The sequence below is a fragment of the Magnolia sinica genome, chromosome 5 (genome assembly GCF_029962835.1).
Source record: "Magnolia sinica isolate HGM2019 chromosome 5, MsV1, whole genome shotgun sequence".
NCBI lineage: Eukaryota > Viridiplantae > Streptophyta > Magnoliopsida > Magnoliales > Magnoliaceae > Magnolia > Magnolia sinica.
Window position 1 is genome coordinate 20515653 of NC_080577.1, and position 27106 is coordinate 20542758.

General features: G+C 40.8%; 1 protein-coding gene across 1 annotated transcript; it reads right to left on the minus strand.

Moving 5' to 3' along the window:
* Positions 1–2068: 2068 nt before the first annotated feature.
* LOC131245693 (uncharacterized) lies at positions 2069–27106 on the minus strand. Its single transcript, XM_058245306.1, has 8 exons — positions 26555–27106; positions 7387–7913; positions 4277–4327; positions 4076–4183; positions 2877–2972; positions 2687–2785; positions 2544–2603; positions 2069–2373 (listed from the first exon to the last, which is right to left on the minus strand). Exons 1-8 carry the CDS (start codon positions 27069–27071, stop codon positions 2308–2310), a joined length of 1524 nt encoding a protein of 507 aa, XP_058101289.1. The 5' UTR covers positions 27072–27106; the 3' UTR covers positions 2069–2307.

Below are 27106 nucleotides of genomic sequence, written 5' to 3' on the forward strand. Positions count from 1 at the left end.
TAGTAAAGGGATATGCTCAGAAAGGAGGTGTTGACTTCACTAAGATATTCGCTCCTGTGGTGAAGCAACTATCTGTCAGATTCATATTGGCACTGGTTGCATAATACAATCTTGAGCTAGAATAGATGGATATTAGGATAACTTTTCTACATGGAAAATTGGAAGAACAAATTTACAAGAAGCAATCAGAATGTTTCGAAATACAAATGGCAGAGAACAGAGTTTGCAAGTTGATGAAGTCGTTGTACGGCCTAAAGCATTCGCCTAGGCAGTGATATAAGAAATTTGATTCTTTTATGATGAGTCAGAGGTTTACCAAAAGTGAGTATGATCATTGTGTCTATTACCTTCTCAGACAAAATACCCTGAGAAGGTATTGGCGAAGTATGGAATGGACAATGCAAAGCCGGTTATCGTTCCCCATGCGGCTCATTTTATGCTTTCCTCTAAACAGTGTCCTAAAACAGATGAAGAAAAGCAAGATATATCTCGTGTACCTTATTTGAGTGCGGTTGGCAGCTTAATATATGTCATGACCTGTATAAGACCGGATATTTCACATGCGGGTATTGTTAACAGATACATGTCTAACCCTAGCCAACAACACTGGGAAGCAGTGAAATTGCTACTATGATATATTCGAGGTACGCAGGACTACGTTTTGATATTTGAAAAATCAGGAAGCAAGTTAGTAAACTATGTGGACTCAACTTACGTGGGCAGCGTGGATAACAGAAGATTGACTTCCGGTTACTCGTTTGTCCTAGCGAATGGAGCAATCAGTTGGATGTCAAAGCTTTAGTTTGTGGTGACTCTTTCTATAACCGAAGCTGAGTATATAGCGGTGACCAAAGCATTCAAAGAAGGCTTTTGGTTAAGGGGGATGATAAATCAGTTGAGACTTCAACAAGAGACCATGCCAATTAATTGTGACAACGAAAGCACGATTAATTTGGCGAGAATTCAGTTTCAGGTACTAAACATATTGATGTGCGTCATCATTTTATCCGACAAGTACTTAAGGATACACATTGATGTGCATCATCATTAATATGTACGTCATCATATTGATGTACTAAACATATTGAGGCACAACTCTTGAGAAGATACACACAAGCGTGAATCCAACTGACATGCTTACTAGGGTGGTTCTCGCAGAGAAGTTCAAATTCTATGCTAATTCCCTGGGCTTAGCGAAGGCTTAATAAAGGACAGAGTGTGCATGAGAAGCGATGATGAAATTATGATGGAAGGCAATTAGAGATGGCGGCGGCAATGGAGTAATGGAGATTGAAGATTGAAGACATGATGAAGATTGTTGTTGATGTCTTCAATCTGCCTGTAACAGGGTCTGTCGATGCCATCGACAATCCGATAGATCCCATCGAGAAATTTTGAAAATATCATATTTGTTTGATGGACAGTTTTGAAAGTTGCTACTTGATGGCATCGAATAATCTTCGATGTCATCAACTGAGCTTTAATGTCTATCGATGCCATCAAAGGTCCCATCGAACACGCGCGCGCAGAGTTGTGTAAGTGCGGGATTTGTTTCATATTCCAGTTGTGATAGTATATATATCAGGTGTAATCGGAATTATGGTGAGTTTAAGGTGTATTAGGACTTTCTAAAACGTTACTAAGGGTTCAAGGGCATAACTTGAGTTTGAAGGAGATTCGAGGCTTGTTCAAATCAGTAAGATTATCTATCTCTTATAATTCTGCTTTCATAATCACTTTGTGTCGTGGTTTTTTTCTGCAAGAGTTTTTCCACAAAAAAAATCAGATTGTTCTTGTTTGGGTTTGTTTATGCAATTGCGTGTACTTTGCTTGGTTCCGCTCTGTGTGCTTCCACGGTTCCCAACAATAACAACATTTCTGGGACTCCCATTTGAAAAGACCCTGCATTTAGAAAATGATAGAAAGCGGACACCGGATTTGGTCAGCTATCACTTCTCCATCAGTGCACAACCCAAAATAACAACCACGCCCGTTTCATCAACAAGCTGGAACAAGCAGACTATCAGGGGCGTGTGTTTTTGCAAAATCAATTTTTTCCTATTTCATAGACACCCAAAACGCAGCCAAAAGCAGCTGCTTAGACCAATTGCCTTATTAAAACATATTGTGCTACTTGCTACAGTCGCATGAGCCACAGAATATGGAAGACAAAACCCAAGAGTCAAAAAAGAACTATTTTCCTTCTCCCCCACCTTATATCATCCGGTTCGTCAGACCATCTTCCAACCAACAAAAAGGAGAAAAAGGCAAGAGCGAAAATCGATAAGGTTATAGAAGAAATACCGCTCACAGTAAGTATGACTCGACAACAGTTCGGCCAAATTTCTCTTGAACATCCTTGGGAGTTTCTATCTGCACAAGGAAAACATGCAATCAACCACCGTCAACATTCTGAAAAAAAAATGTTAGTTTTTATTCCTTTTTTTTAAAATTTCTTTTTTATTGGCATAGTAGTAGTAAGAGTGAAGAAAGAAAAGAAAGGAAAATGGGCAGCCTATCAGGAAAAAAATAAAATCACTTACAGCATTTAGAGCTTTAAAAAGGGCCTTAACAGTATTATGAGGATTCCTCGAACCAATGACCTGCTTACAAGGAATGGGATTAAAAGAAAACCCAAATTGTTGAAGGATGCATGCACACAGTGTCAGGGGAGGCAAAGTAGTACCTTTGACTTGACATTTTTGAAACCAGCCAAATGCAGGATGGTTTCAACCGTTCTGCTCGCTTTCATCCCTGTTCTTGTTGAAGCGGGCCAGAGGTATACCTGACAAAACAACAAGGCTCAGAATCAATGTTCCAGCAGTAGGAAAGCATTTGGGGATGTCCGAAAAATGGATAAAATGGGTTGGATGAACCTTGGTTTGCTTGTATTTTGTCTGTATTGCATGAGCAATCGTATGCTCTTCATATCTTTCCACATAATGAAGATTCTGGAAGCATTTTTCGTATGCCTGTAAATTAGAAAACAAACTAACGGTACAGGTCATCAACTTTAGAAGACAATTCATGAATTTACAGCAAGGAGGATATGGAGGCAGGAGGGGCATCTGAGGACCCATCTGGCAATCAAGGATTTAGATTAAAAAGGAGACAGCAGCAGTGTTGTTGCAGGTTGCAATACCATGATATTGAGAGTGCTTAATAGAATTAAATTAAAGAAATGCTCCCCTGCTCTCTCCTAACACTGTTAAGTTACAGTGCTTCTGTAACACAATACGTTATGGTGTGATGATTTGCATTAGGGCATGTAAATGGTCAATGGATCGTTTTGGAATTTGGACCATCCATTGGGTCCAGCCCACACCTCATGGGCCACTGGAAAAATCAAACGATTGGGTGATCCTACCCATTCAAAGTAACCTTCTTTTCATAGTTGTCCATTTTCAAGGCCACAGACTGGATGGTTATGATCATCTGATCACAATGACCTTTGGAACCACAGGCAGCTCAAGTTGGGGCCACAAAATCGATGATTGTTTCATGCTTGGACCTATTTTCTATAAAATAATCTTGACTGTCCATTTTGTATGATATCAATCAAATGGTTAGGTGAGGGGTCGCTTTACCCGATACACGTGGTTGTGGGTGATTGCGTGTATCCGTAGGGATTAGTCTCACTTCAAAAAGAGGTGGGGACACCCTATGTCTTCAAAATAATAATAATAATAATAATAATCAGATGGTTAGGACCATCCAAGTGTTTTGATTTTTGATTTTTTTTGCTTGCTCTATGGCCTACAAATAGTGGACTGGATTGGACTGAATGGATGGTCAGGATCAAATGACTGGGTGTCCCCGCCACCAAATCAAATGCAGCTCCTGGCACTATAATTCCCAATGCTACGAGAGCATTAGAGCATCTCTCGTTAGATGAACGCAATGATTCATTTTTTTAATCAATAACACCGAATGGAAATGAGAATCCATAATCAAAGAGTCACTCTTTTGCTGATGGATGAGCCACAATGCATAATTAACCACAAATAATCTTGATTTCCCAATTAACAAGGACTTCAAATTTGAGCTGATATCGACAAATGCATCTAATAAATACCTTCTGGAGGGCAATGGGAATTGCTGGACCTTTTCCTTTTGCAAAGCCCACAACTCCATGATAGTTGCCGCAAGCTAACATGGCAGTGTACTTGACCACTTGTCCTCCCTGAAACAGAAAGTGAAGAGAAAGATCACATACAATAGAGAAATGAATTTTATTCCTAGGAAAGAACCCAAATAAAAGAGAAAGGAGCATCACCTTTGTAACTTTGCAAGTCCGATTTACATTGATTAGTTTCACATCAAAGCCCTGCCATAATTCCAGAAAAATTAGAAGTTCTCGAGAAGAATGACATACACAAAAGGTTGGTGCAACAAATGAATGACTTGCAGCTTAGTTAAAAGGTTTCATAAAGAATTATAGAGAAAAATTCTGAAGCAAAGTTCGTAAGCACAGGTGAAAAAGACTCATATCAACTAAAATACAATGCAATTAAAGATGAAATACATGGCTTCAGCAAACATCCATAATAGGAAGCATTAAGAGATAAAATGAAAGCAATTTTTGCCAGAGGGCTTACACAGATGTCTATGTTGACAGTGGACTGTTGGCAAGTTAATATTAAACAATCCACCCTCGTAGGAAGCATTTTAAGGGCATAGATATGTCTATGTTGACAGTGGACTGTTAGCAAGTAATATTTTTTCTTCTTCTTCTTCTTTTTGAACTTTGTTGGCAAGTTATCTTAAACCATCCATTGCTTTCATATAGGGATGGCTACCTCATGAGTGGACCAGCCATGTTGGCATCTGCTGCATGTGGAGAGGGTGCATATGGGGCTAGCATGCCCCTCCTTTACCAATAGGTCAACAAGATGATTTTTTATTTTTTGTTTTACTTCGAAATTTTTATTGCACAAAGGCCAAAAGCCAAAAGAATTACAGGAAAAGAAAAACCAAAGAAAAGAGAAACTACAACTACAAATCAGCCCAATTTACAGTAAACAAATCCGCCACAATTGCCTTAGATTCAATTGCCAATTCCATGACCAACTCTTTTGCCATATCGCAAACCTCCAAATAGATTCTTTTCCAATTTCTAAAGCAGCGATTATTTCTTTCCCACCATAGAACCCATATTCCAGCCAGAAGACAAGGATGCCATATTTTCTTCCCTATCTTACCTTTACCCCCACCATGCCAAGACAAGAAGAATGAATCAATAGAACCCGGCAGGACCCACTGAAAACCAAATTTTACAAGAAACCCCTCCCAGACCTTCTTAGCAAACTCACAATGAATGAAAGGATGATTCACCGATTCTTCAGCCTGAAACACATGAGACACACATTTGGAAGAGATATTCCTCTCTTGTACAAATTGTCAACCATAAGCACTTTGTTCCTTCCCACTAACCAAGCTAAGGCAGCAACCTTCGGAGAAGCTCCATATCTCCAAATATATGTTGTATGACTAACCTCAATGACATTTAGCCCCCCGCTAATCCTTTGATAAAAAGATTTTACTGAAAACCTGCCGGACTTTCCATCTAACCATATCATTGAATCAATTTGTGAAATCACCGGGCAAACCTTGCTCAACAACTCCAACAAACTCAACAACTCCAACTCATCCTCATTTAAATTACTCTTACAAGGAGGAGCCCAAATAACTCTCTCCATGAATGGAAAAACATGCCACCAACACATATGCCTCTTGTGAAATCCCCACTAAAAGGGGAAACCCCTCCCTCAATTTTTTATCCCCTAACCAAACATCCTCCCAAAATCTAATACCCCCACCATTACCCAAAGAAAAATCCACTCCTTCCCAAACCTTTTAGGTCAATGAGATGATCACCTCCAATTATTGAAACTTTCAATTCTGGCCCCAAACAAATTCCCTCATATCAGAATCAAGATAGGAAGTTTTTCCTATCCAAATTAGTCAAAGAAATGTGGGCTTTGCGAGAATCTTGCCTCATGGTGATTGACCAAACTGGAGAATTAATGTGGCTGTTTTAGATGTATAGAGCAGTTTATCACTTGTCATTGCTTCTCAAGAACGGAATAGAAGGGTACAAAATTTATGCCACCTACTCCAAGCGAAGCTCCCATTTCGCACTCATCATTCTAACAAAGCACTAGTTTGGATTCATGGAAGAAAAAATGGAGGAAAAACCATCCCAAGAAACTATGGTCAAGGAAAAGATGTTTCCCCTTTGATGGTTTACAATAAGATTTTCTTGAAAACAAAAATTAAAAAAAAATATATAAAAAATAAAATAAAAAATAAAAATCCTTCATATCCAAATCTGTTTTTTGGCAAAACAGAATTTTCCATAGAAAATTTAATTGTAGACGGAAGGTGGCACACATGTGGCGCTTGAATATAGATTCTAGCGGACATTGGCACACCTCGGGCACTTAGTAGATGGATGGTGGCGTGTGCACGTGGCACATTGGTACATTTGAGACATTGGCACAAGTGGGACACATGAATATGGATGGTGGCACATGTTGGGCACTTGATGATGCTCAGTGGCATGTGGAGTGGAGCGCTTGTAGATGGATAATGGCACACGTGGCACATTGGTACAAGTGGAGTGCTTGAAGATGGACGGTGGCACATTGGTACAACTAGAGCGCTTGGAGATGGGCGATGGCACATGTGGGACGCTCGAAGATGATAGTGGCACACGTTCCCATTGGAACATGTGGGGCAACTAAAGATGGGTGATGGCACATGTTGCACATGGGGCACATTGGCACATGTGGGTGCTTGAAGATGGACAGTGGCATATGCACCACATCAGATCCATTCCTTAAACATTGCGAAACGACAGTTCTTATTTATGAGAAAGGAAGCTAAAATGGCTCAATTTGCCGGAATTGGCGTTCCTAGGAGAATCTGAAAACAACCAAGGGAAATGGCATTTCCATGGAAACAACATTTCCCAAAAAGCATTTCCACAAATCTAAACAGGTCCTTAGAAGGTGCTATGGCCCTTAGAAGGCATTCTAGTTTAAATTAAAGGAAAAGGTAAAGAAACCTTTGTGAGGGGGTATGATGCTGCAGCAACTAGTTATGGCATCCAACTAGAATTTAAGATAACAATATACCGACCGGTGAATTATGCAAGCAACAAAAATTAATGGCATTCGAACTGAATAACAGAAAAGAAGGGAATGAAATTGTTGAAAGCCTAAAGACAGCAGAAAACTACATAAAAAGAACGAAACATACATTAGTTAAATTAGCTGTCCATAAGAAACATACAAAACAACAAATAAAAATCCGTACACAAAAAAGTCAGAAAATTCTACAGTGTGAAGAATGAAGGCATGGTAGAAAGACGACTACACTTACTTTCCTGTAAAGAGGTCTTCTTTTCTTCTCCGTCAACTCGTGTCTCTCCTCTGCAAGGTCTCTGATCTCCTCCTCTAGAAGCTTTCCTTTCTTTCCAAAAGTACAATCTAACTCTGCCAGCTTCTCCTCAAGTTTCTTGTCAATCGCATTGATCTTCTCTAACAAAATATCATCCTTCTCTTTCATGTCACTGAAATCCTCATCACCATCATCCCCAATACCCACCCCTGGAATGGCATGCCTTTCTTCTTCAATTCCAGCATCTTCAAGAAGATCAACGGAAGGAACTTCTTCCTGCTGAATAACCCCGTAATTTGCAGGGTTATTAGGATCATAGGCCTCCTTCCACTCAACCAACCTCACAGCTCTATTCAGTTTCTGAAGAAGCATGAATCTATCCTTGCCAGTGGCTTCTTTCAGACGGTTCAGCAGCTCACCAATAACCCTGTATTCCGACCGGAGTCGCAAATGTTTTTGTTCAAATCTGTCAATTTCCTTCATCCATTTGTATGCATCATCAACAGTTTCTGATGAGAGGGGAAAAACAAATCAGGTGTTAATCAGAGCATGTAAGAGAAAAGATAATGCATGCGATTTTTTTCACAGGATGATAGAGTCCAAACCTGAAGCAAAAAAAATTTAAAAAATGAACAAAATTTATTCAGATCATTTCAAGGGAAACAACAATCAAAATAGTCAGCATTCATACCCGACATGAAATTAGCATACAGTCTATCAAGGGATGATTGTGTCGGCCCACTGCGATCATGTTTGTCGTATGAGCTCTAACCAAGTTACAGATAATGCTCTCTTGCAAAGAATTTGTTTATCTGTAGATTTTGTATGCAGCCATGTCTATGTTAAAGGTGATTCTGAGACATCATCCATTGGAAGACAGACGTAAGTGTTGGCCAGGTGAAGATTTGAACATATGATCCATGAAACTAAGATCTTCTACCAGTCTTCATGAGGCTACTTTGGACTCCAATGTGCTGGAAAAAAGAGGGTTTTCTAGCTCAGCAATTCAAGTTGGTCATGAGGTCCCATTGTCATAGTGGAATTGGGTTCCTTTTTCCTTCGTGTTTCTTGATGGTTTTCCATCATTTAGTGGTCTCTTGGCCTTCTTATTTGTAATCCTCTCCTTTTTCAACAAAATCCCACTTCTCATCCAAAGAGAAGAGACGAATCTCTCTCTCTCTCTCTCTCTCTCTCTCTCTCTCTCTCTCTCTCTCTCTCTCTATATATATATATATATATAATTTCAAAAAATGGTGCCAAGAAGATGTATATCAATGAACTCAAATCTACGAGCACAAGTCGTCTTTTTTTTTTTCTTTTTTTTTTTTGAGAATTAATGATTTTATTAAATAAAAAAATTAATTATTTTTTTTTTTATATAAAAAAAAAAAGGCCAAAAGGCCAGACTAGAATATAAACAGAAGTACACTCCTAACAAAGCAAGAAGAACGCAGGCATCAATAAATTTGAAGCCTGAAGCCCAATCTACCACCAAGGACTTTGCCTTTCAAATAACCCAATAATCTGATTCCTCATTCTCAAAACATCATCTGTTACGTTCCCCCCATATGGCCCAAAGGCCAGCCATAACAGCTAGCAGCCAAACAACTTTTCCATCTTTCCAAAGCGCACTTCCATGCCAGGAAGCCAAAAGAGACGTGGAGGACGGCAAAACCCAACTCGCATTAAGAGAAGAGAGAAATGCATCCCATATCTTCCTAGCAAAGCTGCAATGAAGGAATAGATGATCCACGGATTCAACATCCCGCATGCATGATAAGCAAACATTCGGAAGCACCATTCCCCTTTTTCGCAAATTATCCACCGTAAGAGCCCTGCTTCTTTCCACCAACCATACAAAAGCAACCACCTTCGTCGGAGCACCATATTTCCAAAACCAAAAATTATGGCACAAGGGCAAAGTGGATGAGGAGATAAACCTGTAAAAGGATCGAACTGGAAAACCATCCGAACCAGGACCTTTCCAGATCAACATGTCCACCTCCCCAACATCAACCTCAACATTTTTTAATCTATCCAGGAGGGCGATAAAAAGATTCAACTTCATCTTCTGACAACCCTCTGCGACAAGGAGGCATCCACACTACCTCCTGCCCCCCTAGAGAGAAGAGCCTGTCCACAGAAATATTCTTATTTGGAGCCAATTGAGCTAAATTCAGGAACATACCCTTTAACAAATTATCCCCAACCCATAAATCCTCCCAAAACCAAATGCAAGTGTCAATCCCCACCTTAAAAGAAAATGCTTCTTTAAACTTCGGGGTCATCATATAAATAGCTTTCCAAATACCCGACACTATGAATCTAGAAGAATCTTTGGGCCACCAGCCTCCCTGCCTGGTTCCATATTAAGTTGTCAAAACATGTCTCCGAAGTTTGTTCTCCTCCATCGCAAACCACCATAGCCCCTTAACCCAAAAGGGACACGGATTGCGTCCTAACCCCCGCCCAGACGGTAATCCATCCGGGCAAGGCTCTTTAGGGCCCACCGTGATGTAAGTGTTTTATCCACGCCGTTCATCGCTTTTATCAGGTCATTTTAATGTATGATATTAAAAATGAAGAAGGTCCACAGCTCCAATGGACCACACCAAAGGTAGTTGTAGTGATAATGACACCCACTGTTGAAACCTTTTTAAGGGCCACCGTGATGTTTTTTACCATCCAACCTATTCATAAGGTCATGTAGAAGTGGATGAAGTGAAAAAACAAATATCAACTTGATCCGAAACTTCTCTAGCTACCAAGAAGTTTTTAACGGTGGACGTTCAATAGCAAATTTGTAGTCTAGTTAAGCCTTGTACCTGCCTCATTTTTTTGCTCATACCTTAACATGATCTGATAAAAACAATGAACGGCATGGATAAAACACTTACATCACTGTGGGTCCCACAAAGCCTTGCCCGGACGGATTACCGTCCGAGCGGGGGTAGGACGCAATCCGCGTGATGCAGGACATGAAATTCAAGTATGATGTGCAAGAATTCGGGCTTAAGATCACATTAGGTCAGAAACAACTACACAAATTCCATATCCCACGTGAAAGTCCAAACTTTCAATTAAGGGGAATCTATGCCGGTCTAGGCCTACACAGGCTAGGGCTGGAACAATAAAAATTATAAGTCAAACGATACTCAAAGGGAAATAGAATTCAGCCACACATGCATGGTAATCAGCCCCTAATCCAAGGGATTCCCCAATTTCAATTCGAGGAACCCTAGGATGAGAAAAAAGGGGAAACAAATTATAGATAACGCAAACTAGGACTAGGGTTATGAAACTAGGTAAGAAAAAGGAAAAGAGATGGAAATCCTGAACCTGGAACAGATCCCGCGTGCAGGCAGCAGGGCAAGGTACCGGCACATGTGCGCAGTAGGGGGCCGCACGTGTGGAGGAGGCCCGAATCCCAAAAGGGACCTCTTGGCCTTGGTCAGCCAAGGGGGCCCTCCAAACCCTCCAAATTTGATGGCGATCCGACGTACAGTTGAGGCGCAGTGCTTCGTCAAAGTTTCAGCCTTCCTGCAGGGCCAGGTTCTGGAAACTGGCGGTAGAAAGACAAACTGCTGCAAAATAAGTAGATTTGAGACGAAGATGATCGAAGGATGGATGAAATAAGATGGAGGGGTGGATTGGGATAAACGTGGCTTCACAACACGATAGTTAGCCCTTTGAAAAGGGAGGGCTTCGCACCCACTTGAATTTAGCCTTTCGAAAAGGGAGGGCTTCGCACCCACTAGAATTTTTCCACAACTCAGAAACTCTGAGAGTAAAAAAAAACTTGCAGGAATTTTTATTAAACTTGAATGAATCAAAAGAACTACAAAGGGTGCCTATTTATAGGGAAAACCCTATACCCCAAAACTCGCGCCATGTGCGCAACCTAGTGTTCGAAATATCGATACTATCAGCCGATATATCGGCTGATATTATCGTTTCACACCACTGCGAGACGAAACTCCTCCGATAACACCAGGAAGATACCAAAAATCCAAAACTTCAGATATCGCACGATATTATCGTCAATATCGCGCGATATATCGTCGAAAGATACCAAGTAAAAAAAAAAACACCAAATATCGTCCGGGACTGTGTCATTATCCCAAAAAAAAATTGGAAAAATTAAAAAAATATATAGAGAAACTTTCAACAGGTGGATTTCGATACCTGTACAAGAGATTTTTATGATCGGAAGCTTCCCTTTGGTGGGCCATTCGAATCAAAGCGTCGTCCGTAGGTTAGTGCAAACAAAATCTCCGATTTGGAAGAGAAATCCATCAAAATCTGGAGAAATCCAAGTATTTAGGCAAAATCCGGCGAAATCCTTGCTGAAATCCGGAGAAATCCTCGCCAAAATCCGAAGATCTGTGAGATTTTGGAGAGATTTTAGGTTCCGGAAGGCCGGAACCCTCTCTGCTTCGAAAAAAAAGGCGTCCAATCCCCTTTTTTTGGAAATCAGGTGGCAGGTGTACCGCACACCACCGAGTTGACTGGTGTGTTGACGTCACCAGGTTTCGTGGGTCCCATCATAAGGTATGTGTTATATCCAAACCGTTCTTCCATTTGGCAAGCTCGTCATAAGGCTTGAGTCGAAAAATAAGACAGATCCAAAGATCAAGTGGACCACACTGCAAATAGGAGTGGGAGATTAAACGTTTACCATTGAAACCCTTTTGGGGTCACGGGAGTTTTGGATCAATATGATATTTGTTTTTCCTCTTCATCCAGGTCTGTGTGACCTAATGAACAGATTGGATGGAAAATAAACAATATAGTGGGCCCCTACGAATATTTTAACAATGAGAATCAGCCCCACTGCTATTTGTGGCGTGGTCCAGTTGAGCTTTGAATATGGCTCATTTTTGGGCTCATGATCTAAAATGATCTCTCCAAATTCATGAACGGTGTAGATATAATAAATACATTATCGTGGGGCCATGTAACTTTGAACCGTTGGTACCACTCGAGTTGCAGGAGCGTCACCGCCTTCTTCGGTAGGAAGCGGGCGTAGTGAGTAGTGTACTACATAAACTCTGTGGGGCCCACCATAATTCATGTATTTTATCCACTCCATCCATCCATTTTACCATATAATTTTATGCTTTTTAGCCCAAAAAATGAGCATATCCAAAGCTCAAGTGGACCACACCACAGAAAATGGTGCGAATTAAACATCTACCATTAAAAAAAAATCCTTGGGAGCCAAAGAAGTTTTGGATCAAGCTGATATTTGTTCTTTTCCTTTATCCATATCTTTGTGATCTTATGAAGTGGTTGGATGAAAAATAAACATCGTTGTAGGCCCTAAGGGAGGTTTCAACGGTGCAAATCATTATTCGTATTGTTTCTTGCGGTATGGTCCACTTGACCTTTGGATATGTTTCAAATTTGTGCTCAACCCCTAAAATGAGCTGAAAAAACACATGGACTGCATGGATAAACCATGTACATTTACGGTGGACCCAATAAGTTTACTCAGTACTATAGGAGTGGATTAGGTGAGACCCCGCCTCACCCAAGACCACACAACCGTACCGTGGGGCCAACTTGACGTGTGTATTCTGTGTCCACTCCATTCATCTGTTTTTTCAGATCATTTTACAACATGATCCTAATAATTAAGAAGATCCAATTATCAGGTGGACTATACTTAAGGAAACAGTATTAGTTGAACATGGTACCATTAAAAACTTCCTAAGGTGCACCTTAATTTTTCCTATATTTTATTAGGCATCCAATCCGCTGATAACTTCACATAAGTTTGAATGAAGAGAAAAAACAATTATCAGCATGATCCAAAACTTTTGTGGCCCACTAATGGTCAATCACCATTGTTACCATGGTATGGTCTACCCAATTATTGGATCTGCTTCAATTTTTGGATAATGTCCTAAAATGATATGGAAAAACAGATGGATGGGGTGGATACTGAATATAGTTATCTGAGTTCAATAAGACAACGTATAGCTTAGACCCTATACAAAGGAAACCTATTATGTGCACTTCTTTTTTAAGATTTTATGATTTAAAAGTGTGTATTAGGGTCTTTTTTAATAATCCCTGAAGTTTCATTGAAAAATTCAACCATTTTCCCAATGTTTCCCTATGTTTCTCAAAAAGTGCGATAAATTATGCGATACAAACGATATATCCTATGCGATAACCGATACGTATCTGTATCCCAAGGGTGCGATACATTGTGCGATACCGATATTTCAAACACTAGCGCAACCTATTACTTGGCGATGAAGTAAACTAAAATAAAAACTAATCAAAGAAATCTAAAGCATTCATGATGTTCTAAATAACATAAATAAGCAAACCTAAAATATGAAATCAATCCGACTAGTGGGCCACGATCATGAGATCCCATGATGGACTTTTCTTAACTATTAGGCTCACTCTTTTGAATCAAAACTTCGTTTTCCAACTATGAGGCCCTCCCTGGACGTCGTCATCGAGCCAGATCGATGGTGGGGCCCTCCTTCGTAAGTACGTGCATAGGGGGGTGGTGTGCGTGCGTGTGGGCGGCGTGCAGGCGTGTGCGCAAGATGTCCTCATCACCGCATCCGCCCAAAAGGGCATTGTTCATCTGCTCCAAGACCCACAATGGTGCAACCGGCTAATGGGAAGGATCCACCCAAGCGTAAGCACCTTCAATCTAAGCACGAAAACTCACACATAAAAGAGAACAATTCCAGATATTTGATTCAATTCAAAGGTGCCTTGATACTACTCATCCCAGGCCCTTATATAAACTTTGAAACGTACATATAAGGAAAACTCATAATGTCATTGACAACCAATGATTTATTACAAAAATGGAAAATAAATAAAAGAGATTCATGTAGTGGATTATTCATAGCTAGATGATTGATTTTGCTAGCTAACCACCTAAGTAGGAGGCTTTGGGCCACAACTGTTGGGCTTGGGCTTAATGGGCCAGACCATGGATTGTGGGCCCAAATTAACCTGCATCAGTCCTCCCCTGCTTTAAAGAACTCGATTCCGGCGAGTTAATGGCTTGATATTGCTCATAGAGGTCAGGATTCAGACGTTGGAAGTTAGTAGTTGTGATCCATGTATCATCAAAGAGAGGTTGTCCTCTGCCAACGGACGAGAAACTTCTGGTAACCACCTTGGCGCGTAAAGATGATCTGGTTGTCGAGAACATCAATGATCGTGTCTGAAGGTGATAAAATGGTTGCAAGTGTGATGGCTTGTTCTTCGATACCATCGTTGGTATGGTGCCTATGATAAATGGAAAAATCTTCCACATTGAAAGTAAGATTGATAGGCAAATCTGGTGGGAGATCTAAAATATAAGCATTGGCACTAATCTTCTTTATGATTTTGAACAATCCTACATTGCGACGATGAAGCTTCTTCAAGGTACCGGGGGCAACCATTCAGGATGAATATAAGCCATAACCATGTCACATTCCGCAAATTCAAGAAAGCAACGTCTTGTATCTGCATGTTGCTTATAACTTTCATTACTTGCGGCGATATTGCGTCGAACTTCGTCATACACCCGCTGCATATGGCGGATGAAGTCATTAGCTTCTGCACTTGGTCCCGACTCTATAGGTAGAGGAACCAAATTGACTGGAAGACATGGTCGTATACCAGTTACTGCTTCAAAAGGTGACATCCCTGTGGACCCGCAGATTGAATTATTATAAGCAAATTCAGTCATGGGTATTACTAGGTCTCATATAGCTATGTAATCGTGGTCAAGACAATGTAATAACTTGCCTAAGCTATGGTTGACCACTTCTGTTTGACCATCGGTCTAAGGGTGGTAGGCACTAAAGAACTGAAGCTTGGTTTTCATTGTTGCCCAAAGAGTTTTCTAGAAATAACTCATGAACTTGGTATCATGATTAGACATAATTATCTTTGGAGGCCCATGAAGACAAACAACCTCTCGAAAGAATAATTGACCAATCTTGAGAGATCCTGCTATCAATGTTGTTGAATTGCATATGCGATCATGTGTTCGCATATGCGGTTGTACAATCGCGTATGCGACTGCATTTTTATTATTTTTGAAAAATTTTTTACAAAAAAATAAAAAATAAAAAATAAAAAAAATAAAAAAACTCAAGGGAACTTTTCTAAGTTAATAAATAATAATTTTATATATTTAAAATACATTTAAGGGAAATAAAATCAATTACACAATGAATTAAAAATCAAGTCATCAACATTCAACAATATAGTTAACAAGTAAGAAGTACCAACAAAATCAACAAGCTATTTATTTATTATTGTAGAAAATCAAGCTATCTTCCTTGAAACTTGAAAGTGCTTGAATCTTGATCTTCCAACTTTCAAGAGAGAAGGAATGTAGGAGAGAGAGAGAGAGAGAGAGAGAGAGAGAGAGAGAGATTAAGACCACTTGGAAATAGGAAAGGTAGAGAGAGAGAGATTAAGACCACTTGGAAATAGGAAAGGTAGAGAGAGAGAGAGAGATAGAGATTAAGACCACTTGGAACTAAGAATGTAAGAGAAGAAGAGAGTAAGAGAGTTTTGGGGTGAGAATATTGCAAATGGAAGAGGTTTAGAAGCCTTTTTATAAGCAGAAACTTGTTTTTTTTTTTTTTTTTTTTTTTTTTGCAAAAAATAAAAATAAAAAATTTAATGTGTCATGGCCAATTTGCGATCGCATATGCCACATGTGAATTGCATATGGATATGCACATATGTAGTCACACATGACAACACTATCTATTGTATTCGAGGATGGTATAAAATGGGTTTTTGGCAAACCAAGGACGAAGTCCATGCTGAGATCTTCCCACGAAGCATGTGAGATCAACAATGGTTGATACAATCCATTGTTTTTCTTTTTACCCTTAGCAAGTTAACAAACCCTGTAGAACTGGCATATCTTTGCAACAATTGATTTTATACGAGGCCAAAAGTATTTATCTCCAACGAGAGCTAGGGTCTTATCACGGCCCAAGTGTCCACTATACCCACCGGCATGTAACTCCCTCACAACATACTCGTGGATGGATGTATTGCGTAGGTAAAGTTGCATTCTCCAAAACAAGTAACCATCATGAATGCTGAAATGTGAGTGTCTCGCATGCTCTCCACTAAGAACGCCAGTATAAATATGTTTGAAATGCTTGTCGTCAGCATACTCACATCGTATCTCTTTAAACCCTAGAACAGTGACCGCCATTGATGACAATAGATGCGCATGACAGCTTAATGCATCAACAATCTGATTGTCCTTGCTAGCCTTGTGAAAAATTACAAAAGAAAACTCCTGAAGGTATGAGCTCCACTTGACAAACGAGCATTCATCTTCTGCTGAGAGTTTGGATGCTTGAATACTTCATGATCAGAATATAAAACAAACTCCTTGCCAACCAAATAGTGACGCCAATGCCATAAAGTCCAAACAACAACATAAACCTCCAAGTCATAAGTGGAGTATCATTGCTTCGCATCAAAGAGCTTTTTGCTGAAAAAATCTATTGGATGGCCCTATTACTAAGAACTCTACCAATGTCGATGTTTGAAGCATCACAAGTCACCTCAAATACCTTCTTAAAGTTCGGAAGGCGTAAAACTGGAGATTCGGTCATCTTACATTTAATCTTATCAAACGCCCTTATTGATGCACTTGTCCACCGAAATTCTCTTTGTTTCATGCAATCAATAATCGGAGCCATGATGTTGTTGACGTTTCACACAAAACGTCTGTAAAATGTGGTGAGGCCATGGAAACTGTGAACTTAAAAGATAGTGGTAGGTGTCGGCCAATCAACAATGGCTTTCACCTTAGCGGGGTCCACCTCTACACCTTGTGACGAGACAATGTACCCTAAGAAGACCACTAATGTACTCATGAAGGTACACTTTTTTAAGTTGATGTAAAAGCACTCACGACATGGGACTCTAAAGATAAGACTTAGGTGATTGAGGTGCTCTTTGCTTGACTAATTATAGATAAGAATGTCATCAAAATAGACAATGACAAACTTACCAATAAAATGATGCAACAACTAGGTCATGACACATAAAAGTGCAAAGCGCATTTGTGAGGCCGAATGGCATAACTAGCCACTCATAGAGGCCATCCTTCATCTTAAATGCCGCCTTCCATTTGTCACCAGGTCGGATGCGAATTTGGTGGTATCCACTGCAAAGATCAATCTTGGAGAAGATGGTAGCAACTGGCATCAAGTCTCAACATATCATCAAGCCGAGGAATGGGGAAACGGTACTTCATTGTGATTTTATTAATAGCTCGGTTGTCAACACACATGCCCCAGCTTCCATCCTTCTTGAGACTAAGGAAGGTTGGCACCGCACATGGGCTTAGGCTCTCTCGGATGTACTCCTTTTTAAGTAACCCGTCAACCTGACGCTTCAACTTGGCATGCTCTGTAAGATTCATTCGGTATGCTAGTAAGTTGGGTAAGGATGCTCCGCGAACCAAATCTATAGCATGTTAAATATCCCACAGCGGAGGCAACTCCTTAGGCAAATCATCGAGGAACAAATCTTGGAAGTCATGCAGCATAGAGTTGACTTCATCAAGAATACTCTCATCCTGGTCAATAACAGGCTCTTGTACCTGTTTTTTTATTAGAGCGAACATTACGCATTTCTTCTTACTCTCTTCTTCGACTTATGTATGGTGAGAACATGAGAGTTTGAAGGAGCAACCAATGTCAATGACGAGGGCGTAGATGAAGGAGTTGATGTATGCTGCAACGGGCAAAGAAGGATACGATGACCTCGCTATAGGAAAATATGCGTGTTAGCTTCACCGTTGCTTTGTACCTTTGGGTCAAAGAGCCAAGGTCGACCAAGAAGGATGTGGGTGACATTCATTGGAATTATGTCACACAAAATATTATCCTCGTATGTGTCGATTTTAAATGATACCAAACACCTTCAAGCCACAAGTATGGCAGTGTCATCGACCCACGCAACCTTATATGGTTTTGAATGCCTTTCAGTTGGCAACTTGAGCTTATCAATCACCTCTTGAGATATTGTGTTCATTGCATTGCTGCCATCAATGATCATGTTACATAACCTACCCTAGCATTCATCCTCAGCTTCAACCGTAGTTTCAGCAGAAGGATCATCTAGTTGTAGTAAGTTCTACATAGGGTTGTTCCATCTCGATGTGCTCTATGTAATACTCATAGTTATTCGGGTAGTACGAGTCCTCCTCATTACTGTAGTAATGGAGGTTCCTGGCTTGTGGACACTCATTAGAAAAGTGTCAAATCTATCAGCAACAGTACTAATCAACATCACGTCATTCTCTTCTGAGGGAAGGATTAAGATTAGGACCTCGCCCCTTGGTGTCATGTCATTACACCATTGATTGCTTTTGGTATGAATTCTGTGGCGAAGGCTGTAGCAAAGGTTGAGGTTGCCTTATAAGAGAAGTCTGCATCTGTGGGTGTGGCTGAAAAGGGTGGGGAGGTGGTTAATAGCCCTGTGGTGGAATCCGATTGAGATGTGGATCCGAACTTTCTTGTGGAAGGTTCCTAAACCGGAGAACCAAAGCGTCAGAGACTATGCTACTGGAGTTGTTGTTCAACTCGTTGAGCCTTCCGATGAACATCATCAACTAACTCGAAATCATACATGACCATCTCGCGTTGGATCTCTTAACGTAACCCTGCCCGAAAGCAGTTAGTTGTTACGCGGTCTGTCTCTGCAAGCTTACAATGGACCAAAAGCTCATTGAACTTTTCGATGTAGTCATCAATCGATAAAGTTCCCTATTTGAATGCAAGGAACTCCTTAAGAAGAGTATCCATGTAATCTGAAGGCAAATACTTACTTTCTAGCTTCTCCCTCATATTAGTCCACCTAGTGATAGCAGGACAACCCATGATGAGATTGTTGTCATTAATGCTTCACCACCAGATTCTTATTGGGCCCTTCAACTTGACCTTGACAAAGGCCACTCGCTGGACATCATCCATGTCGTACTATACAAAATAATCTTCCAGCGTTGTAATCCAATCGACAAATGCCTTTGCATCAAGACGACCCACGAAGTCCGAAACTTCAACCTATACTTCCTTGGGCATCTCTACCGCAGTGTCAGGGGCTCTCTCTGCAAAGAGCTGCATGAAGTCATAAAGTACCATTTTGATTCACCGAAGGTTCTAGTTGAAACCCTTGTTGTGGATTTGGATCACCATCAGGATCTCCAATAAGATCAAACTGCTCACCATATTGTTCTACACGTAGTTGGTCAACGGCGGTTCCAGGCTAGCTACCCTTGCAAATAGCTCAGTGATGCAATTGTCTCATTGTTGATCGATAAGCCTCCTTCAATAGACGTTACCACTACAAGTAGACATTGTGACGTCGGAGAGTAATGGAAAGAATATATGGCAGTTTCAGGTTTAGAACAGAAGATTGTTAATGGGTTGAGATTCTAGACTCTAATGGATTGAAATAGGCTGGATTAGGGTTTTTAATGGTTGTAATGGGGATTGGATTTGGATCGGAATATTGCTGACTTTTTTTTTTTCAATGGGACGGAATGAGCTGATTTTAGGTTTTTAATGAGGCTGGGTTTTTTTTTTCTTTCTTTTTCTTGGGGGGCGGGTTTAATATGTTTGAATGGGGCTGATTTTGGAGTTTTGATGATCTGGACTAGGGCTGATTTTGGAGTTTTAATGGGTTGGAATGTAGCTGATTTTGAGGGCTTTAATGGGTTGGAATAGAGGACTTTTGGGCTTTGTAAAAGAAAAGAAAAAAGGTGAATGGGGGTTGGAGGGATGGATGCATTGAAGAAAATAAAGGAAAAGAGGGAGAATCTTATGATTAAATAATCTGAAAATAATAATATCGAGATTATTGTTGATCCAGGACTTCAACCCAGCCGTTGGGACCCGCTCTTATAACAAACTAGCACAACTAGCTGATGGGAAGTATCCACCCAAGCGTAGGCACCTTCAATCTAAGCACGAAAACTCAAACACATAAAAGAGAACAATTCCAGAAATTTGATTCAATTCAAAGGTGCCTTGATATTACTTATCCTAAGCTCTTATATAAGCTTTGAAACGTACATATAAGGAAAACTCATAATGTCATTGACAACCAACGACTTATTACAAATATGAAAAATAAATAAAAGGGATTTGACTAATGGACTATTCATAGCTAACTGATTGATTTTGCTAGCTAACTACCTAAATAGGCTAGTTAGGTAACGCAGACTACAGGGCGCAGCTGGTCAATATTATTCAAAAAAAGAAATGGATTAGGGACGCAATGAGCCACATCGGCAAGGCCATCGGGTTATCTTTTGGCGACTACCCAGAAGATTTCGTAGCCCTCTTTCATTGTATTGAATCTCGTGGCCGACCCTTGACAACTTCTAGATCTCCAAAACAATCTCTTATAAAGACAACCCCCAATAGGGAACTTCTCAATCTTCAATCTAGGGCCAACTACTCCAAAGGGGACTATTTGGGCAATGTCAAAGGAGGACAACGGGGTAGATCAGTTTCTTAGATGAAGATTCTATCATGGAACTTAACAAGGGTGGGATCCAGTCAAAAGAGAAGGATCATCAAAGACATCTTCTCAGGTCGAAGCAAGGTTGACGTTATTTGCTTCCAGGAGACGACGGTCCAAAATTTCAACGAAAGGTTAATGGCGACGTTGTGGAAGGAAAAAGAGATGAAGTGGGTGACTTTAGATGCAATCGGAAGTGAAGGGGGCATCGTGATGGCGTGTAAATCTTTAGACTGGACTCTAGAAAATTCTTAGGCCGAAACTTTCTCTGTTCTCATTATCCTCAAAGAAGTATGCTCTGATTTCAAATGCCTGATCACTTCTGTTTACAGTCCGAATCAAGATGATAGTAGAAAGATATTTTGGGAGGAATTGGATGAGACTAGACTGCAGTTCAGTGAACCGTGGTGCATAGGGGGCGATTTCGATATTACTCGATATGCGGAAGACAAATCCAATGGAAGGAATCTCTCATCCGTTATGCGTTCCTTCTCTCAATGGATCGACTCTCAGGAATTGGTGGACCTCCCGCTGATAGGCTCCAAATTCACTTGGTCTAATGGTAGGTAGGGCTGATCCGATTCTCGCCAGGTTGGATTGCTTCCTTGTTTCGGTGGATTGGATTGATGCTTTTCCCCTTGTTTCGCAATCCCTTCTACCAAAGCCTACATCAAATCACAACCCGTTGCTTCTAGATGCAGAGATTCAAAACTGGAGACCTAAGCCTTTTAGATTCGAGATCTTGTGGATGAAGATTGAAGGCTTTCATCAAATGATTAAAGAGTGTTGGTCAGGACTCAAAGTAGAAGGGTAAGTGGGTTTCAGGTTATGTAGAAAATTGAAACTTCTCAAAGAGAAAATTAAGGGGTGGAAAGCGGTGGAACTTAGGAAAAGGGAGATAGAAATGACCGAAATCCTTCATGAGCTGCAATCGATTGATCGCAATGCTGAATTTAATCATATGTCCTCAGATATTTGGTCTAGAAGATTACAGTTAATCTAAATTTACATAGCAAGGGTGATGGAAGACGAAATTTCCTAGAGACAAAAATCTAAAACAAAATGGATTAAAGAAGGAGACAAAAACACAAAATATTTCCACAGCATTGCAAGCGCCCCCGCTAGAAACAACAGGATTAACAGTCTGATGGTGAACGGTGTTAGATCAAAGGATAAGGACCAAATTTCTGCTAAAACGGTCCGTTTTTTCTCCAAACTGTTGCACAACAAAGGTTGGACAAGGCTTAAACTCGATCTACTGCACTTTGATCGTATATCTGAAGTGGATGCCAGGGCCATTGAAGTTGAGTTCTCTCTTGAAGAAGTAAAAAGGGCAGTTGATGTGCTGGGTGGTGATAAGGCTGCCGGGCCCGATGGTTTTCCGATAAATTATTTTTAAGCGTTCTGGGAAATGTTAAAAGATGATGTTATAGCGTTTTTCAATTAACTCCACGATCGAGGTCGGCTATCCAAAGATTTGGGGGCTTCTTTCATCGCGCTTGTTCCTAAGATTTCAGAAGCAGATTCATTAAAAGACTTCAAGCAGATTAGTCTTCTTGGCAACCCGTATAAAATCTTGGCTAAAGTCTTAGCGTCCCGACTAAGAGGGTTGTTGGACAACATTATTTTTGACAACCAAAGTGTGTTTATTCCGGGTAGGCAAATTATTGATTCAGCTCTAATAACTTATGAATGCTTAGACTCAAGCCACAAATCCGGTTTGAAGGGTCTTCTTTGCAAGCACAACATAGAGAAAGCTTATGACCACGTAGACTAGAATTTCCTTCAATATATGTTACATCGTATGGGCTTTGGAGTGAAGTGGAATGGTTGGATGAAGGAATGCGTTGAGACTGCTCTATTCTTTGTTCTGCTCAACGGATCTCCAAAAGGGTTCTTCAGTGGCCTTCGTCAAGGGGATCCCCTATCCCCTTTTCTTTTTCTCATAGTTGGGGAAGCCCTTTCCAAGATGCTGAGAAAAGGGCAAGATGAAGGTATCATTAGCAGCTTTAAGGTCAAAGGCATGAGTTCTCAGATATCTCATATCTAGTTTGCAGATGACACGCTCCTTTTTTGCAAGGCAAACTTTGATAAAATCAAAAACTTGCGTACTATAATCCGATGTTTCGAGGCAACTTCGAGGCTCAAAGTTAATCTCGAAAAATCGAAGATTTTTGGCGTAAATATTGAGGAAGAAGAATTACGTAAGTTCGCAGATTTTTTCGAGTGCTCCATAAGCAGTTTGCCTACTACTTTTGTTGGTCTCCCCCTACGTATAGGCAAACCCCCCAGGTTTTTATGGGACAAAATCATAGTTAGATTTGAAAAATATTTAGCCAACTGAAAGTGCAGATATTTGTCTTTAGGCGGTCGTCATACGTTGATTAAATCGACACTATCAAATCTGCCCCTTTACTTCATGTCCCTCTTCAAATGTCCGCCTTCGGTCCTGACAACTCTCGAAAAACTCATACGTGACTTTCTGTGGCATGGGCAAGAAGAGAAGAAGGAATGGAAGGAGGTCTGTAAACACATGAAACAGGGTGGCATGAGAATCAGGGATCTCGAAAGGATGAATCGTGCTCTTTTGGGTAAATGGATTTGGAGGCTGGGAGTAGAAGAAGGGATTCTATGGAAGCAAGGCCGAGCAAAGGGTGGCTGGTGGACGAAGGACTCCTCAACTTATAGAGCCCCTTCCGTATGGAAAGACATCCTATCTGTTAAACAGGATGTTTTCAAACATATCGGTTTTGCTGTCGGAAATGGAGTTAAAATCCAATTTTGGGAAGACATTTGGACGGGGGAAATGGCATTGAAAGAGAGATTCCGCAACATTTTTCGTCTTGCCCCTAAGTGAGACATTCCGATAGCAGAATGCTATTCTTTTAGTGGGGATGATATAGTTTGGAACCCCTAATGTCGCAAAAATCTTCAAGATTGGGTGCTCGAAGAATTCTTGGCTCTCCTTCGATGTATCAACAGTTGCAAGATAGACAAGTTGGGTGTAGATCGGATCGAGTGGAGACTGGACAGATCTAGAAAGTTCTCAGTTGCTTCATTATACACTTCCCTCGGCAGCAACAACTCTTCTTCCATTGCTTCATTGACTGCTCAGGTTTGGAAGAATGAAGTTCCTCCCAAGATAGTTGCTTTCGGATGGTTGGTCGGCAAGAAGAAAGTTCTGACTTATTGATAACCTGAGAAAAAAAAGGAATGATTATCACAAACGTTTCTCTATTGCATGGATAATGAAGAATCAGTCAATCACTTATTCATTCATTGCCCTTTCTTCATCAGTGTGTGGTCAGCAACCTTAAAATCTTATCATATTTCCTGGGTTTCTCCTGATGCGACAGACCAGCTTCTCCAAGCATGGCATGGTCCTTCTTTTGGCAAGGAAAAGAAAACAGTGTGGAGAATGGTCCTATTGGCAATTTGGTGGTCTATATGGGAAGAAAGGAATGGGAGATGCTTTAATGACATCTCTAATTCAGCGGATTCAGTGCTCCTTAGAGTCCAGCTAATATAGTTGAATGGGCCTCCATTTCCATTAACCTTCAGGGTTGTAACTTGTTTTGTAACTGAGGGGATTCACCTCGCTATAGAGAGTTTTATTCTCTCTTTCTGCTTTCTGCTTGTTGTTTTCTGTTTTTTGTTTTCTTGTTTCTTTATTTTTCTTTTTCAATAAAGTAAACGTTACCTCTCAAAAAAAAAAAAAAAAAAGGCTAGCTACCTAAACAGGAGGCTTGGGCCTCCTTGTTGATGGGCCTGGCCCATGGATCGTGGGCCCAGATCAGCCTGCATCAAGCAAGTTGGCTCCCCCTTTTGACCAAGGCTTGCAAACTTCTCCCCAATTGATCAAGTGAATTTTTTTGTTAGCTACTTTCCCGTTCTAAAGGAAGTCGCGTCTGAGTTTTTCAAGCTCTTCCAACACTGATTTTCAAGCACAAGTCAAATTCTACACATTACCAAATGAGGAATTGAAAAAACACCAATCAATTTTCTTATTTCACAAGTAGCGCACCGTGCAACCAAAGAACAAAATTCAATGAAATCAATGTGTGAAGCTAATAAAGCCTAGAACAACACATATACAAGATGTGTGGATGGGATCATCCCTGTTAAAGGTCAAATTTCCCAGAATTTTTCGTTTGGCCCTGGATCCTTCTGTTTTGGTTGTTGATAACTACTCCCGAATAGGAGGGGCGGTGGTACGGGAGCCTCCATGTAGGCATTTCCTTTGGGATGACAAAATTGAGGAATAAGCGAATTCATCTTTTCACCCCGGATCCATCTAAGCCGGATAAAATGGTGTGGACAGCTGACAAATCGGGGATGTTCTCAATCAAGTCTTTCTATTCCCTCCTAAGAGAGTATTCATCAAAGTTAGGAGCACAAGCTCTATTTGGTCATACAAAGTCCCCCCAAAGATAGTGGCGTTCGGGTGGTTGGTTGGTAGGAAGAAAGTCCTAACTATTGATAATATCCGGAAAAGAGCTATGATCATCCCAAATGTATGCAACTTGTGTATGCATAGTGAAGAGTCGGTGGACCATCGTTTCCTGCATTGCCCGTTCGTTAGACCGGTTTGAGCAGATATGCGTGACTGCTTCCAAATGACGTGGGCCACCCCAGTGTCGGTGGACTGTTTGCTTCATGCTTGGCATGGATGTCTTGGGGCAGCAAAGAATCTGATTTGGAGAATGGCTTTGCTCGGAATTTGGTGGGCCATCTGGGAAGAAAGAAACAATAGGTGTTTTAATAATTCCATCCAGTCAGCAGTTGGTATTTCTTTCTCAAAGGGCGAGAGGGCTGGTCATAGAATGGGCTAGCGCTGTTTTATCTTTAAAGGGATCTAATCTGGATTTCCTTGGGTAATTTGGGTCGCCTCCTCGGCGCCCCTTGTTTGTTGTATTTTCTGTTTTTCTTTTAATAAAATATCCCGTTACACACACACACACACACACACACACACACACACACACACAGAGATTGAGACTTCTTCATTTTCTCTACAAAACGCAAAACCCAGGACAGTAACAAGCAAGGGGCAAAAAAGAATCATTTCTAAAAGGACAACACTAACATACAATCCATGGATTCAAACTAGACAAACAAAGCTGATGTGATGCTTTTCTTGAGGTCCCTCTACTTCTTTTAAGGCAATATGTAATGCTTCGCGTCAACTATGGATGTTTTCGATTAAACCCATATTCTATACATGTGAAGCCTACTTTCAGTGATCCACACCATTCGTCCATTGGACCAATCCTATCCATCCAATAACATTCCTACATGTAAGAAGTTAGAACATATAGCCACTGGTCCACACGAGAAGTGCAACGTCCCTCTATAGGATTGGTGGGATAGTTCAAAGGCAGAGATCTTTTGCTGATAACCATCCACGGTGGGCCCACTGGCTGAACTATCCAAGTCACTGAAAAACGTCCCTCCAAGGAATGCTGCCCCATTGAAAGCAGCCATGATCTGGACCAAGAACTGAATAATACCTCATGCTTGTAGATATAGAACCAAAGAAACTATTTACCATCGAAAAAAAAAAAAATCCAGCAGGGGAATCCAATAGAAAAATAAAGGTAATTACCAGACTCAACAAAGTTCTTGAGCAGATCCTCATGCTTCTTGAACTTCTTCTCAAACTCATTGGTCTGCTTCTCAATGGCATCTGGTGAAAACCTCTCATCATCCTCATCGCTATCAGAATCTGTGGGCTCCTCAAACTCATCGAAGCCCCCGGAATCCTTGACCTTCTTCTTCTCGAGCTTCTCTATCAGCGGACCCACACCCATGTAATCCTCATCATCCTCATCGTCTGCGACAACCACGCCTGCCTTCTTCTTCTCCTCTCTTTCCCTCTGCTTCTCCCTCTCAACGTCGGCAAGGAGCTCCCGGACCGTCTGGTCAGCAGCGAAAAATGCCTGCTGGGACGAGAAAAAACGAGCGGACGGTCGAGATCGAATGAATTCCAAGATGGGTTTTCGAGAATGGGGGAATTGTGAGCGGGAAACGGGAAGAGAGGAGAGGTTTCTCGAGAAAAAGATGGGATTTTTGTTCCAAAGGAGTCGAGCCCAAGGCCCTTTGGATTTGGTGATTGCTGCCATTGCCAGGAAAAAAGAAAAGACAAGAGGATTTTTCT

Bases quoted from the DNA above. Each gene is read 5' to 3' on its own strand.
- LOC131245693 (XM_058245306.1), bottom strand. From the start codon at position 27,071: ATGGCAGCAATCACCAAATCCAAAGGGCCTTGGGCTCGACTCCTTTGG. The intron at 4,184-4,276 runs GTGATGCTCCTT...TTTCTGTTTCAG, and splicing joins GGACTTGCAAAGTTACAAAG to GGAGGACAAGTGGTCAAGTA. The intron at 2,786-2,876 runs GTTCATCCAACC...TTGTTTTGTCAG, and splicing joins CAAAATACAAGCAAACCAAG to GTATACCTCTGGCCCGCTTC.